This window comes from Lepidochelys olivacea (genome assembly GCF_965140295.1).
Source record: "Lepidochelys olivacea isolate rLepOli2 genome assembly, chromosome: 21".
NCBI classification, from domain to species: Eukaryota; Metazoa; Chordata; order Testudines; family Cheloniidae; genus Lepidochelys; species Lepidochelys olivacea.
Genome location: NC_140431.1, coordinates 16,149,629 through 16,166,071, shown reverse-complemented (window position 1 = coordinate 16,166,071; position 16,443 = coordinate 16,149,629). Strand labels below are relative to the sequence as shown.

At 53.1% G+C, this 16,443-nt stretch overlaps 1 protein-coding gene across 1 annotated transcript; it reads right to left on the bottom strand.

The window, feature by feature from the left end:
- Positions 1–2,000: 2,000 nt before the first annotated feature.
- On the bottom strand, positions 2,001–14,137 carry LOC311511192 (glutathione S-transferase 2-like; the record flags this gene model as incomplete). The annotated part of the gene is made up of 8 exons (XM_084611589.1): positions 2,001–2,319; positions 3,480–3,590; positions 3,714–3,809; positions 4,449–4,549; positions 4,789–4,870; positions 5,344–5,408; positions 10,570–10,648; positions 13,820–14,137. The coding sequence occupies 8 exons, from the start codon at positions 14,135–14,137 to the stop codon at positions 2,224–2,226; spliced, it is 948 nt and encodes a 315-aa protein (XP_084467715.1). The 3' UTR covers positions 2,001–2,223.
- Positions 14,138–16,443: the final 2,306 nt, after the last annotated feature.

Genomic DNA, 16,443 nt, shown 5'->3' with positions numbered 1-16,443 from the left:
CAACTCCCGGCAGGGGAGGAGCCTGGGCAGAAAGGGAGGAGGAGGGAGCGGCTGGAAAACGGCTCGAGCCGCTGGCAGAGGAGATGGGGCTCGAAGCAAGGGGACTGCACGGAGAGTTAATCCGAAGCCGAGCTCGCGCTCAGCCTCCCGGAAAACAGCGGGCCCGAGTCTCCTCTTGTTCACCCAGTTTAGCACCAAGGCAGCTCCCCTGACCTAAATGGAGTTACTCCTGGCTTCCCCCTGGGTGAGTGAGAGGGGAATGGGGCCCAGCGGGGTTACTCCTGGCTTCCCCCTGGGTGAGTGAGAGGGGAATGGGGCCCAGCGGGGTTACTCCTGGCTTCCCCCTGGGTCTGATCAGAATCAGGCCCCTGCTTCCCAGCTAGGGGAGATGTCTCTACTGTGTGCTGCAAGCGTGAGAAGCAAGAGGAAGAAAATAAGCACCCCTGAAATTGAGAGGGGCACGGCCCGTGGCACCAGCGGACCTCAGCCATGGCTGCACTGAGCATCAACTGCCAGGGCAAAGAGGGGATTGGGCCGAGCTGGCATCCTTCCAATGCAGTACTCCAGGAACAGAACTCTGGGCAGGCAATCGATACCTCCCCCTCCCCACGCAGGGGTTTCCAAAAGGCCCAGGCCCCACTTACGTCCCCCAAGGTTTTTTTCTCCTCCCCCCAGCATCACTTCTTCCCTGCTGCTCCCCCTCTCCTTCCCTATTGGCACCTCACCCTCTGCCCCCCTGGGGTCACCATTTCTCCATGCTAGTGTCAGGGTAGCTGGCCCTTGTGTTTAGGCACAGGGGAGAGCCATGTTGTGTGATCATTGCAGGGAACAAAGGGCGTACGCTCCTAGTTTGCTAGAGATTGGAGGAAGAAACACAGGGACCCCCTGGCTCACACGGTGCTCAGCAAGGGAGTTATAGTCACAAACGTTGCCATGAACACTGGCGCTCACTGTGTAAGGTACTGGCTCTGTGTACCCAGGAGCAAGTGTGTGATGGTGTCCTCGAGTAGCTGAGCCCAAAGGAAGATAAAGGACCTATTACATCTGCCAGCCAGGGGAGATCTCCTTTAGCTTAAGCAGCAGAGGCCTGTGGCTTTGGAGGTTGAAAGGTCTGGGATTTACATTAGTCTCAAACCCTCCACCTGATTGGAATGACTGGGTCCCTCTCTGCTACTCCCCACAAATTCCCTGTGCGTTCTTTGCAGTTGCACAAATCCAGACTTCTTCCTAACCCTGCTCACAACTGTGGCTCCCAGTACATACAAGCATTGCATTACTTGTTCTCACAGCTGTGTGCAAGCCGGCAGCAGTTCAGTGCTTTGGACCCCAGCTTCCAGACAGCTCAGCTCTGTTGCAGGCACCTAAAGGAGGGCCCAGACTGAGTTCTCTTGGGGATCTGGCCCTCTGTGTCAGACAGGGGCTGCAGCACACTTAGAAACCTGATTGGGTGCGTCCCGCTTTCTCTCCCCTCTACCTGGCTGAGCTGTCCTGTCAGAGGGGAGGATCATGATTTAATTAGTACCTTGATTATGCATTGGATATGACAACAGGGCTTTCTCACAATGGCCCCCAGGAACTAGCCAACTTTTTATACGTCTCTAGTCACAAAAGGGACTGAAGATTTCCCCTTTGGAACATCATGTTCTTTCTGTGTGTGTGATCACAAGCCGGCGTGTGTAGGGTGGCTCCAGGAGAGAGCAGGTGTAAGGGGATGGGAGAATTATCCTTCTATTTATATTTTCAAATGCTCATGGGCTCAAAGGAGTGATGGGTGTTCAACACCTCTGAAATTCAAAGCCCTTTGTCAGAGAGCCACTTGGCCATCTGGAGAGCACCAGTGGAAGCAGGAATTGGCCTGCATGCTGGGATAAATGCTGAAACTCAGAAGAGGTTCAAAAGTAGAACTAAGGCTTGATGAGTACCTGCTAATCAGAACTCCCGAGAGAGCTACTTGTTTTTAAAAAATAGAAACCAGGAGAGTCAATAAGCGGAGACGACTCTACAGTCACCAAAATGTTTTCATTAGCCAGTAACTGGGAAGTCGCACAGCTAGCTTAGCGGGAAGGATTACGACAGGGCTTGGGGATTTCAGCTATTGCTGATTTGCTGTTCAATGGGACTTTGCAAGCTAGAGGGATTCCAGGGGTCTCCAGCTCCTTCTCAGATGCTGCAGTGGGTCCATGCCAAGAGACTTGTTTGACATTTGCTGAGCTCCAGTTGAGCCTACTCCTTTCTGTTGCTCCACTGGGCAGTTCTCCAGAAAACGGGAGCCTTCATGTACCGGCCAGAACTCATGTAGGCAGCGATCTTCTCCAGGGCCTACAGGGAAAGCAAAAGAAGATCCATCAACGTAGAGAGACATCATCAGCGCCTCACGTGCCCCCTACCTGTCGTCACAGCCAGAAATACAGCAAAGGCCGCAGCCAAACAGCTCCTTGGGAATCGCTCCCCATGGCAAACCAGAAAGGCATGCAGCCACGGCTTGTCAGACATGTCCCTATGGCCCAGTTCAAAGAATCATACAATATCAGGGTTGGAAGGGACCTCAGGAGGTCATCTAGTCCAACCCCCTGCTCAAAGCAGGGCCAATCCCCAACTAAATCATCCCAGCCAGGGCTTTGTCAAGCCTGACCTTAAAAATATCTAAGGAAGGAGATTCCACCACCTCCCTAGGTAATGCATTCCAGTGTTTCGCCACCCTCCTAGTGGAAAAGTTTTTCCTAATTTTCCTCCCCCACTGCAACAGTTCTTCTGGAGGACCAAGGGCCTGAGCCAAAGGGTGCTGAAATCAATGGGAGTCTTGACACAGACTTCACAAGGCTTTGGATCAGGTCCCGAGCATGTGGTTTTTCAAAGCTGTTGACCATTCACATCTCCGATTGATTTCACTCGGAACTTCTAAAAGCCAGGCCCTTATGTTGCTGAGCTGCTCTAGGTTTAGGAGCCCATAAAGCACTTTCTAAGAGCAGGAAGTCCTGTAACTTCTCAAAGCTCCATCTCTCAAAAACAGTTTGTCTGGTTCCAACCTCACTCTGCTCTTCAAAATCTCCTCTGCCCAAGATCCAAGCTTGAGAAATTCAGGACTGTAAATGATGTGCACTTGCAATATATTATTCAGCTATTAGCTGTTCACCAGTTCCCTGTCTGGAGTGCTTCACAAGGGAGACAATGCTGGAATTTGAGCTGTGTGGAAACTTGTTTATGTGTCTTTAGTGCGTGATTGTCTTCTATCGTGAACACCTCCTTTTTAAGGTGAACTCTGATTCCATATATTGTGAAAAGGACCAAGAGGTGGGTTATTGTTTTGACAAGACAAAGGGTGCAGAAGGCTTAGAATGGAAACCGTTTATTAATCTTAATTGGGAAAAGTAACTTGACCAAAGGGCACGTGCTGCAGACACTGCAGACCTGGAACTAGCTTGGCCAGCCCTGGAGATCCAGAGAGCAGCATGTCACAGGGGAGTCAGGGCCAAGCTCACCTCAAATCGGTCAAGAAAATCCTTCAGGTTCTTCAGCTGATCCAGGCACTTGGGCGCAAACATGCAGTGCTGATCCAGGACGTCGTACGCAAGGAAGTCGACGTAGGTGAGCTGGGAAATTAGAATGAAAATAAGCAGAGCGTCAGATCAGAACCATCCAGATCTGCACTTCCCATCTCTGGCCTCTCTCTAACACGGAGCAGCTCCGTCCTCAGTCCCTCTGTAGCCACATACCTTCTCCCCAGCAAACCACTTCCTGTCCCCCAGGAACTGGGAGAACAGCTTCAGCTTCCCGGGCAGCTCCTCCAAGTACTCCAGCTTCAGTTTCTCCTGCCAAAGGGAAAATAGAAGCAAGGGAGCTGTGGGTCAAATCCTCACAATCCCCACCACCCTGGAGCAACTCAGAGTTTCGGCTTCCTAGTGCGGCCGAAGGCAGCGACAAGGGTAATTCAGTCCCAGCCATTGGGGCATAAACTGATCATCTGAAGGGATCTCCCATCCCAGACGCTCTCTTCCCTCCCATGTCAGTATCGGGTAACTAGTCAGGTGCACGATAGAAATTATTCACCTTCCTTTAAAGGAAGAGGCTGTGGCTAAAGATGGGCCGCGGGTAATAGACTTCCCAGACTGGTCTGCTCTGACACAATCCCTGTGACCAGCAATCCCACCTCTCTTGGTCTGTGAAGCACCGTGGGTTGGGGGAACAGGCAGTGTTGAATCTAGGGAGGTCTCAAATTCTAATCCTACCTCTGCTACTGGTTTACTGTGGGACCTCAGGCAAGTCACGTCACCTCTCTCTCTCCCCCGCCTCTGTAAAATGGGGATAACAACACTTCTTCCCAGGTAATTAATGGAGGCTTGTAAAGCTCTGGATTATATCTACACCTGTTATCCCCATGTGACCCTCCAGAGCCATTTGTTGCACTCCAGCTCTGACCCACACCCCCAGGGGAGCAGGGATGCACTCACAAAGTCAGGGTTGTAGCACACCCTTGCAAAGGCCAGGCGGAAATCCATCACCTGGTTCTCCAGCATGTCCACTCTCTGTATCTCCTCCTCGCTCTCGCCAGCTGGGAGTCAGAAAACACACAGGGGCAGAGAGGCTCAGCAACCCTGGTTTAAATCCCAACTAGCCTCTAAGGGCTTGTCTTCACCAGAGGGAATTGTCCAGCACAGCTATTCTGGAATGACCTAGGTCTTCTAGAATAATGGCCCATCACTTTTACTCTGGACTAGGGACCTATTCCAGAAGAGCTGGTCCTGTCAACTTCCCCGTGCAGACAAGCCTTCGACTCGCAGCGATACTCACCCATCTTGTGTTTGCGCGCTATGTAACGGAGGATAGCATTGCTCTGCGTGAGCTTTGTCTGGCCATCAAAGAGATAGGGGAGCTGGGAGGGCAAAGACAGGGTGTCAGGGGATAAGTTCTCCCCACCCATTTATCCTGCTCTCGGAGGGCACTGCAGCCACCAAGTTACTTGTGCCGCCTAGTCGGCAGGAGGTCAAAGAGCAGAGCCAAGTGTCTCATGAGCAGGCCCTGCACATTGCTGGAGTCCACCTGTGCTCAGAGACAGCCTCTCCCTGCCCCTTTTTACCCTGCTTGGGAGAGCAGGTGGACACCAGGGCCCCAGATTCCCTGTTCAGTGCCTCACGGCCATGCACAACCACTGATCCCACTGAGGCTGGGCACGGCTGCCGCCGCGAAGACCGCAAGGCCTGAGACTCCTGCGCCAGCCAAGGGGGTACTGGAGAGCCGGGAGCTCTTCTCCAGCCAAGAGCCTGGCTCTAGTCTCCAACCACGTCCCCCTCTGACCCTGTCCTCCCTGGTGACACACGGGTGAGGGCAGAGGAGGCTGCTACATACGTTCGGGAAATCCAGCCCCAGCTTCTCTTTCTCGTTAGTCCACTGGCTTATATCATAATCAGGACCTGGAGGTAAAGAACAGGATGGTAAGTCCTATGGCACGGAGACCTGCGTGCCCCCCCCCCACACACACACTGCATCTCCCTCACCACCAACCCCCCGCCCCACTGCATCTCCTAATCAACATCACCTCCCCACCACTGCATCTCCCACCCCACTCCCCACACCCACTCACTGCATCTTCACCCAGCACTGCCACCCCACAAACACCCTCACCACTGCATCTCTCCCCTGCCAGCCACCCACTCACTGTATTCCTTTCCCTCCCATCCTCTTCACCCCGACCCTCCATCTTCCCTTCCCCTCGTCTCCTTCCCTCCCCATCCCCCACCGCGGCTGTAGGCCGAGAGTCCTCACTTTTAGTCAGATGGGCAATTGGAGATTGAGTCTTTCTTCCAGTGCAGAGCTTCCCTGCTCTCTCCCTCTCCCCACACCCCAGGAGCGGAGGGGAGAAGGCCCTGGCCCATGACTCGCCTCTAACCAACACTTCTCCAAGTCCAGGGCTAGAAAAAGACTTAGGTCCCCAAGCTGGCCCCTTTTCACCACTTGAGCAGCAGAAAAGGGCCAGAACCCAGACAGAGCTTCCCACCAGGGAAACCCCTGGACAGCTCTATGCTTGGGACAGCAGGTTTGTATAATTTTTGGTGGTGCCCAGAATGGGTCCAAGTCCCACCCCCACCCTACCCCTACCTAAGGCTCTGGGAGGGAGTTTGGGTGCGGGAGGGGTGCTGGCTCCGGGAGGGGGTTTGGGTGCGGGCTCTGGGCTGGGGCAAGGGTGCAGGAGAGGGTGAGGGGTCTGGCCAATGGGAGGTGCCGAGTCTGCGCTCGGGGCCGGGGCAGCGCACGGAGACACCATCCCTCCCCTCCCAGGATCATAGGGCCATGCCAGCCGCTTCCAGGAGTGCAAGGAGCGAGGCCGGGCAGGAAGCCCCACTGCACGGCTGATGGTGGTGGCAGCAGCCGCCAGGGTCCCCCAGACCCTTTTAAACCGTCCGGGGGCAGCAGGCAGGGCCAGGGGAGAGACCCGGCCCCAAACATTGGTGGAGCACAGCCACCATGGGCCCTGAATATTCCTGGAGCCCGGGCACCACGGGCCCACACAACTCATCACCCCTGCCCTATACCACACTTCTGCTCAGCTCCTGGCACGGGGCATGCCTGTTCTGACATAACAGAGCAGCCACTCAAGGCTGTGGCAGATCAGAGCACCCTCTGGGCTGCTCTAACACTGTGGGCCAGGCCACTTTGAAAGTCACCTGTGTTCCCCCTCCCATTCCTGAGCTGTGCCATTCCAGACATGCAGCTTGGCATCTGGGCCTAGAAAAAACAGGGAAAAGCCCCAGGACATCTAAGCATGAAGGAGCAGTGCTGCAGCGATAGATACTTAACGGCCACAATTTTCACCACTGGCCTCTGATTTTCAGAAGTACTGAGCACCCCTTGCTCCCATCGAAATCCCAGGGAGTTGCAGCTGCTCTGAGAAAAGTCACGCTCCTCATTTACGTGCCTAACATCAAGCCCCACATCTGATCCTTTCGGCCAACACTCCCGCCCACGCTGGCCTCTCGTTCCCTGACAGTGCCATTTACCAACCTTCCAGAAACAGAATGAAATGGCTCAGTGCCAAGGCTAGACACCATGATCACAATATGGTGCTTCTTACTTGAGTGTCTGAGGCTAGCTGAGAATGGAGGTGGTGGGGGAGTGGTTCCATACAAACACAGAACCAAAGCCCTTCTCTAATAAGATGGTCCAGTAGTTAACAGCATGAGCCTGGGGAGACTGAAGTTCAAATCTCTGCTCTGCTCCAGACTCCCTGGGTTCCCTTGGGGAAATCACAAAGCCGCTCTGAGCCTGAGTTCTCCATCTGTAACACACAGATCCAAGACTTGCCGCAGTTCCCTACCACACTGGGGGATTGTGAGGCTAAATACGGTCAAAACTGTGAGGTACTCAGATACTGTGATTCTGGGGGCCATATAGGCCCCCAGGATAGGTGGTATTAACAGGGATTTTCTATGGATCCTACAGAAACCTCAGCTGTATTTGGATCCCATAGAAACCTTGCTCTAGGCCGCCTTAAAACTGCACTTTCCTCCTAGGACTTGGCAGCTAGTATGAATAGTCCAGCTCACCGTGCTCTGCTCTGCGTCTGGATTTAACCGCTTCCCTGCTGGCTCAGGTCCCCTTTAAAATCAGGCAGGGTGCCCGCAAGCCCGAATGATATGAAACCCTCACCACTTAGTCTGACATGGGGCGATAAGTAAAGCATAACTGGCCACATGCAATCCAGCTTTGCTTATCAGTGCTCAAAGGTCTATTTACCTGCAGGTGCCAGCTATGAAATAAAACACGCAGCAAATCCATCCCTACCAGTGCAGCCTGAACTGGGATATAAGCTGGCTGTCCTCCAACCCCTGGGACATAGGGTCTGTCTGGAGCGCAATCTAGGGCTGTAACTGCAACACATGTAGACACAGCCGAACTAGCTCTGATCTAGATAGTGCGGGTACCGATAGCGGAAAAGCTGTGTCAGCATGGGCCAGCTGCCCAAGTACCTACCCAGGGTCCCAGGGGAGCCTCTATAGCTGGCACTGCTATTGGCATGCAAGCTAGCCAGAGGCACATGCTGCAGTTACACCTCAGACTGCAGCGTAGACAGACCCTGAGAGGATTTACTGGGAGGGCAGGGGGAGCATAAGACCAGCCGAATCAGAGGGGAGAGGCAAGGCACGAGTTCCTGAGAATACTCATAGGGCCCCATGGGCCACTTACCCTGATACAAACCTACGGTCTTACCCTCAGCTTCTGTAAATCCATGCAGATTCGTTTACACCAGCTGAGAATCTCCCTCTCCCCAGCCATGAAAGGCAGGTATTGTAATTCTTACGGTCGTGAATCAAGACAAATGATGCTTGTGCTTGTGACAAGCCCCTCCTGGTACAGGTTCCAGCCAGGGTCCCGCGTCCCAGCCAGAGGATGGGCTCTGTGATTGTTCTTATACTGAGGACTATCTGCAAGAACTGGATTTCCCTGTCCAGTGCACAGCTAGTTCTCTTCCAAAAAGAGAGCACAGTCTAGTGGTTAGAGCACAGACTTGGAGTGAGGACACCTGGGTTCCATGCCCAGCTCTGTCACTCACTCACTGTGGCTTGGTCTTCACTGCAAGAAAGGGTGTTTTTACACAGCGATAGCTGTCTTGATGCAATATTCTGGTGGAGCCAAGGCACTGCGGTTCTTACCTGGATGGAGCTCAGTGGTTCTCAACCTGTGGCTCAATCAGCACAGAGCTGCGGCCCATGTGCCATCCTCAGGGCCATACAGGTAGCTTTGGGATGTGGCCCACCATGGTAAACAGGGTGAGAACGGCTGATTGAGGCCTAGGTGGACTACAGGGCAGACCTTAACTAGCTGCATCAAGGTAAAAACTCCAGGCTCTTGTCTCCGCCCTGAGTTTACAGCGAGTGAAATAACTATGTAAAAACCACACCTTTTTGTAGTGAGGACAAAGCCGCGATGACCTTAACGCAAAGTCACTCGCCCTTTCTGAGTCTCAGTTGAAAGGGGAATTTTACTTTCATGGTGCCCCGGGAAGTTGTGAGGGGGAATTTTATCGTGGTTCTAAAGGGTCAGAAATGTGGAATGTCATTGTAATAAAGCATCCGTGCCCAAAAGTAACCTGACTTCATCACTCCTCACCTCGCCACTCCCTGCCCCTGCACTAAGCCAGCTCGGGGAGAACATGTGGCTTTGACACAACTGGGGTTTCTTATCGCTCACTGTGACAAAGAGCAGCCCTGTGACCTTCAGAATTATATAACCAAATCTGGGGATGCGTGACTCAGCAAAAAAAAAAAAAGGTGGGAACTTAGTCCAAGCCAGGAGAGTCACAGACTCTCTCTGAAGCCACCTAAGAGTTAACCCAAGCCCATGGGAGAGCGGAGATAGGAAGTGGCTCTTACAAAGCTGCCTTCTAGAAACAGGCTGGTGAAGGTTGAGCAACACCCCCAGCTCCCATTGACTCCAGCTGGCATTGGGCCCCTCAAAGTCCGTCCCTTACAGCGGCACAAAGGCCAGCTCGGAGAGAGGGCACTGTCCCAATACAGGGCAGATCCCTGCTCTCGCTGAAAGCAAGGGGAGTTCTCCTATCAACTGCCGCAGGAGCAGGACGGGGCCCTATAAGCAACAGCAAATAGAAGCCGATACAGGCCAGGCCGAACCAGACTTTGGAGGAGGAGCGACCTAAGGCAGGAGGGAGAAGAGGGTCTGACCCTCCTCCCCATTAATGCACCTCCCTTCCAGCCATCCTGCCCCACTCCGCATCATTCCCCCACCCCCACTGCACGCGCACACGCCACCTTCTTGAGTCTAACAGCCCAAGAGCCAAATACTTCACCCAGTCCCCCCAGTGCTGACTGTAAAAGTGGCACTGGGGTAATCCCGGAGGGGCTGTACAGACGGGCCTCCAGAACTGACCTCGCTAGCTGACAAATCCTCACCTCCCATTCCCAGCTAGAGAGTAAAAGGCAGTTTCTAACACAGCTGCTGAAACCTGAGCACCTCCAGGGAGCTCATTGCTAACAAGTCTAAGGATACAGCCTGCTCAGAACTGGTTTCTACCCCTAGCCCAGCAGAGTTCTCCTGCTTAACTTCAGAGGTGGCAGCAAAAGCTGCTGTTCTCCTGCCTGGTGCGATCTGCAAACTGCAACTTGATCGATTTTTGCCATGGAAAAAATCTGGCCTGTGTCAATGATTTCCTTGCAATTTCCAGCAGCGATCTGGGCTTGATCCAGCATCAGCCTCTCTATTGCCTTCAACAAGTTTAGACCCCAAGTCAAGGGCCTGCTCAAAGGTGACTCGGGATCCAAGATGGCATCATTCAGTGCTGTTAAAGGACCTGGACACTTATTGCTATTTAACACTGTTCAGCATGGATCTTAAAGCATTCCCTAGCCCTAACGATAACAGCGCACCCCTCTCTCACAGTGTGATCTCCAGTGCACTGATACAGACCCAACTACTTCTGTATCCTTCCCCAACACCAGTTCTGATCTCCACACAGGTTCCCTGCCAAGACTGCAAAAGACAATGCACGTTGCAAGTGCCCGTCTCACACACCACAGGCCAAGGCAGCCCGGGGTGTGATCTCCACCCATGACACCTTACCTTCCCCGCTGGCGCAGTATTTCTTGTCCTCATAGGGAGTGTTCGTGTATTCCAACAGCAGTCGGATGGCGTGAGCAAGCTGCAGAGAGGAGCAAGAGAGCATTTACATCCCAGGACCCCTCCAGTTCCATTGGGTGAGCCCAGAGCTTGCCCCTCTCCAAGAAAGCAAGATAAATTGACCTTCCTCCCAATTCTGCTCACAGCTGCTGGAGCCTAGAACTATAACAGATCGAGCATGACGGCTTCTATCTTAGCCAATGCACCAAACAGGATTGAACCAGGGAACCTCCTTTGCTCAGACTTGAAGACCAGAAGGGACCATCACGATTATCTAGTCTGACCTCCTGCACATCGCAGGCCACAGAACCTCACCCACCCACTCCTGTAACAGACCCCTAACCTCTGGCTGAGTAACTGAAGTCCTCAAATCATGATTTAAAGACTTCAAGTTACTGAGAATCCACCATTGATACTAGTTTAAACTTGCAAGTGACCCATGCCCCATGCTGCAGAGGAAGGTAAAAAGAACCACAGGGTCTCTGCTAATCTGACCTGGGGGGAAATTCCTTCTTGCCCCCCAAATATGGTGATCTGTTGAACCCTGAGTATGTGGCAAGACCCACCAGCCAGTCACCTGGGAAAGAATCCGCTGGAGTAACTCACAGCCCTCTGCATCTAGTGTCCCATCTCCAGCCATTGTGGATTTTTGCTACTAGCAGTTTCAGATGGGCCACTGTAGTCAGCCTCATCACATCATCCCCTCCATAAACTCATCAGGCTCAGTCTTGAAGTCAGTTCGGTGTTTTGCCCCCACTGCTCCCCTTGGGAGGCTGCTCCAGAACTTCACTCCTCTGATGGTCAGAAACCTCCATCTAGTTTCAAGGCTCAGCTTGTTGATGGGCAATTTATAGCCATTTCTTCTTGTGTCCACATTGGCGCTTAACTTAAATAACTCCTCTCCCTCCCCAAATGTATTAATAGAGAACGATCCTATCTCCCCTCAGCCTTCGTTTGGTCAGACTCAACAAGCCACGATCCTTGAGTCGCCTCTTGTACAGTGAGTTTTCCATTTCTCTGATTATCCTAGTAGCCCTTCTCTGCCCCTATTTCAGTTTGAATTTATCCTTCTTAACCACGGGAGACCAGACCTGCACAGTGTTCCAGGGGAGGTCTCCCCAGTGCCGTGTCGAATGGCACTGAGACTTCCCTGTCTCTACGGGGAATACCTCACCTGATGCATCCTAGGACTGCACTAGCCTTTTTCACAGCCACGTCACATCGGGGGGCTCATAGTCATCCTGGGATCAAGCAATATACTCAGGACTTTTAGTTCCTCTGTTGCTTCCAGCAGATAAACATCCCCAGCTTATAGCAAATATTCTTCTTGTTAGTCCCTAAATTCATGACCTTGCACTATTAAATTTCATCCCGTTTCTATTCCTTCAGTTTTCAAGGTCCTCCAGATCTTCTTGTGCGATATTCCGGTCCGCCTCCATATTGGCGATACCTCCCAGCTTTGTGTCGCTCACACATTTTATTAGCACACTCCCGCTTTTTGTGCCAAGGTCATGAATGAAAATGTTAAATAAGATCAGTCCCAAGACCGATCCCTGAGTGGGACACCCCTAGTCACCTCCTGGCAGTTCACCTTTCAGTATGGCCAGTTCTAGACTCCCCTTTAACCAGTTTTTTATCCACCTTTCAATTAATCCCCATCTTCTCCAATTTAATGAATAATGTTCCCATGTGGACCTGTAAAAGCACAAGCGGCTGTAGCTTGAGCTAAAGCTCTATCAGACTCAAATCCACCATGGAGCGCATATGTATGTGTGAGGGGAGACTGACAACACACCTGCCCCACGGCGTTAACATGCTCCGGGGAGTTTCAGTTGCCTGAATTTGTTTCTATTCATTGGCTCTGGGGTTTCAGGAGCCTGCGTTAGGTGCTGCCAAGCTTGGAACCCTGCGTTGCACTGTGGACCCCAAGAGGGACTTTTTTGATGAGACCATGTGGCAACTAATGCAAAATTGCAATGGGGCTCCTTTCCTCAAGCCCCTGGGGGGACTACACCCACCAGTGACGTTCCTCCCCTCCCCCAAGACACCTGCTACTCAGAAACAAAACTTTTTGGGAAACAAAAAACAAAACAAAAAATTCTCAAACCAATTTATCTGAGCATAAGCTTTCGTGAGCTACATCCGATGAAGTGAGCTGTAGCTCACGAAAGCTGATGCTCAAATAAATTTGTTTGTCTCTAAGGTGCCACAAGGCCTCCTGTTCTTTCTGCAGATACAGACTAACACGGCTGCTACTCTGAAAACTTTGAAAGACTGTTAGAAATGAAGCGCGCAGTCAGGGCCTGGCAGTGGTACGGGTCCATCAGGGTTTCCCTGCAGAGAGGGGCAGGAATGTGAAGGGCTTTCTGCAGGGACGCACATAGGCACTGGCTGGGGCAGTGTCCCCAGCCTTGCTGTGGGAATAGCATATTCCTATTCCCAGGAGACTGTGGTGGATGCCAGACACCCCGCTGCAGAGAAAGGGCAACGCATTCCAGCGGGCGGTTCTGCGGGGGCCGCGCCCGGTGGCAGCCTTGCGGTGTCCTGCTGGCTCACACAACGGCCCCAGCGACCACCTTGGGGACCCCTGGGCTGGCGTGACCAGACAGCAAATGTGAAAAATAGGGATGGGGGTGGGGGGTAATAGGAACCTATACAAGACAAAGACCCAGAAATTGGGACATCTGGTCACCCTAGCACTGGCTGCCCTGCAGGGACGACTCTCCCCCAGCCCCACCCTTGGGGAGGGGATGAGGGTGGGGGAGGGACCGGTTCACAGGATGGAGCCCTGCTCTGCTAGGGCTCACAGCAAAAAGTCAACTGACCTGCTTGCCAGAGCCCATTCCCCTCTCCCAGGGAAATCTTGGCTACCATGACATGTGACCCCAAGGAAACCTGATAGAGCCAACCCATACATTCCCCTACAGAGACCTCCCCCATAGCTAGGGGGCTGCCTGCCCCACTCCTGCAGCCCCACCCCTCCCGCATAACTAGGGCCGCCTGCCCCACTCCTGCACCCTCACCACTCCCCCATAGCTAGGGCTGCCTGCCCCAGTCCTTTACCCTTCCTCCATAGCTGGGGGGCTACTTGCCCCGCTCCGGCACCCCAGCTTCTCCCCCATAGCTGGAGGGCCGCCCGCCCCACTCCTGCACCCGCGCCCCTCCCCAGGGCTTGGGGGCCGCCCGCGCTCACCCCGCGGATGTCCCAGTAGCCCAGCGTGACCCCCAAGCTGCCCCTGCTCCGCTCCCGCTGCGGCTGCCTCGACGCGATGCGCTCGGGTGGGGACGCGGGGGCAGGGATCCGAGTCCAGCCCCGGAACCCGGTTACTTGCCCGTCCGGCCAAACTCGCTTTCCCAAGCCCCAGCCGGTCGCGGGGGGGGAGGGGGGGCGGATCCTGAATCCTGCGGACCCCGTTAACCTTCCTCTGGCAGCCTGCACTCCGGGCAGTCCCCCAGACCCCTCCTCTGGCCCCCCAAGCTCCCTGCCCCCCAGGGGGACCAACTCCCCCATCTCTGGGGGGCTGGGGTTAATTTAGCTGGTCGCTGAGCTGGCGGCTCCCTGCAGTGTTATGCCCTGGTGCTGGCCAACCTGCGGAGCTCCCTGCAGCAGGATGGCGCTCTCTCCATCGCGTCCTGATTGTCAGTGGGGCAGTGTGTGTGTTGTGGGGGAGGGGTTGACTTGGCAGGACTCTGAGCTGGGTTACTGACCCTTCCTTCCCTGGTCACCTGGGCCCCTTCATTCGCACCCTGCCCATCCAGCTTCGGGCAGTCGCTTTGCTCAGCTCCGCTGGGTGCAGAAAATAGAGCCCAGGAGACAGCGGAGGTGGCTCTGGCATCCATAACCACTGTCCCCTCCTGTCGCAGATAGGGGGACAGTGGTGAGACTGGGACCAGAGAAGAGGGGGCACCGGAGGTACTAGGTCCTTACCTCCTGCTGAAAAGGGCCTGAGTGTAGCCGTTGAAGGGATCTGGTGGTCTGGAGCCCCTGAGAGGGACTTTTTGTTACTTTACTTGTTCATTTCTGTTGGGTCCATATTGAAGGTGTGGGTGTACCATGGATTTATACAGAGGCATTATGATATTTACTGTTTTATTATCTATCCCTTTCCTAATGGTTCCCGACATTGTGTTAGCTTTTTGGACTGCTGCTGCACACTGAGTGGATGTTTGCAGAGAACTATCCACAGTGACTCCAAGATCTCTTTCTCGCATGGTAACAGCTAATTTAGACCCCGTCATTTTATATGTATCGTTGGGATTATGGTTTCCAATGTGCCTTACTTTGCATTTATCAACCCAGTCCTTTCGCCAGGGATGCATGGAAGAACATGCAGCCTCTGGGCCAGGGCCAGAAGACGCTTTTTTCTGCTTTAAATGAAATGGAGACAGAACATGTAGAAAATCCAAGGGTATTTGACGTGGAGCCTGGACTCTCTGTGGACATGGATGAATGAAGGGGACCCCTGCTTACCCCTTCCTGAGGTTAGAACTTCATCTGTTTGGCTTTGACTCAGTTTCTGCCGTGAGAAATGTAAGGCCTTGCTATGTCCACTGAGCCCCGACACTGGTGTCTGTCCTAGCCAGCCATCAGCGGAAGATGTCACAATAATCAGATTTGCCCCAGTGCCAACTACATCTGAAATAATACAGGTTTCCCTAATACTCACCTTCTAGGGTTTTAAAATCTCATTCCCCCTCCCCACTTTCTGCCTAAAACTCCTACCCCCCTGTCACGGAGTGTGGGGGAGTCCAGGCCCTGCACCCCTCTTCCTGGGATTCACTGAGACTCTCAGCCAGCCAGTAAAACAGAAGGTTTATTGGACAACAGGAACACAGTCCAAAACAGAGCTTGTGGGTACAACCAGGACCACTCAGTCACGTCCTTCTGGGGGAGCAGGGAGCTTAGACCCCAGCCCTGGGGTTCCCTGTGTTCCTCCACCCAGCCCCAAACTGAAAACTAAACCCACCCAGCAGGTTCCCTGCTGCAGCCTCCCTCCACATTCCTGGGCAGAGGTGTTACCTCCCCCTCCTGGCTCAGGTGACAGGCTCTCAGGTCTCCCATCTCTAGTCTCATATTCTCTGTGTATATATAAAGTCTGCTGTAGTTTCCACGATATGCATCTGATGAAGTGAGCTGTAGCTCACGAAAGCTTATGCTCTAATAAATTGGTTAGTCTCTAAGGTGCCACAAGTCCTCCTGTTCTTTTTGCGAATACAGACTAACACGGCTGTTACTCTGAAACATCTCTAGTCTGCAGAAGAGAAGAATGAGGGGGGATTTGATAGCTGCTTTCAACTACCTGAAAGGGGGTTCCAAAGAGGATGGATCTAGACTGTTCTCAATGGTAGCAGATGACAGAACGAGGAGTAATGGTCTCAAGTTGCAGTGGGGGAGGTTTAGATTGGATATTAGGAAAAACTTTTTCACTATGAGGGCGGTGAAACACTGGAATGCGTTACTTAGGGAGGTGGTAGAATCTCCTTCCTTAGAGGTTTTTAAGGTCAGGCTTGACAAAGCCCTGGCTGGGATGATTTAACTGGGAATTGGTCCTGCTTCGAGCAGGGGGTTGGACTAGATGACCTTCTGGGGTCCCTTCCAACCCTGATATTCTATGATTCTATGATCTCCAGGGCACATTCCCAGGTCAACACTCCCCCCTCCGTGCTGCGTCACATCGTCACCCCCCCCACCCACACTTTTTAAAATGATTATTGAAAGGCATGAAATGTAAAACTGAGTGAAGGAAATAGTCTTTTTACACTGTGCATAATGAGACCCTGCAACTCATTGCCACAATATGCAATTGAGGCCAAGAC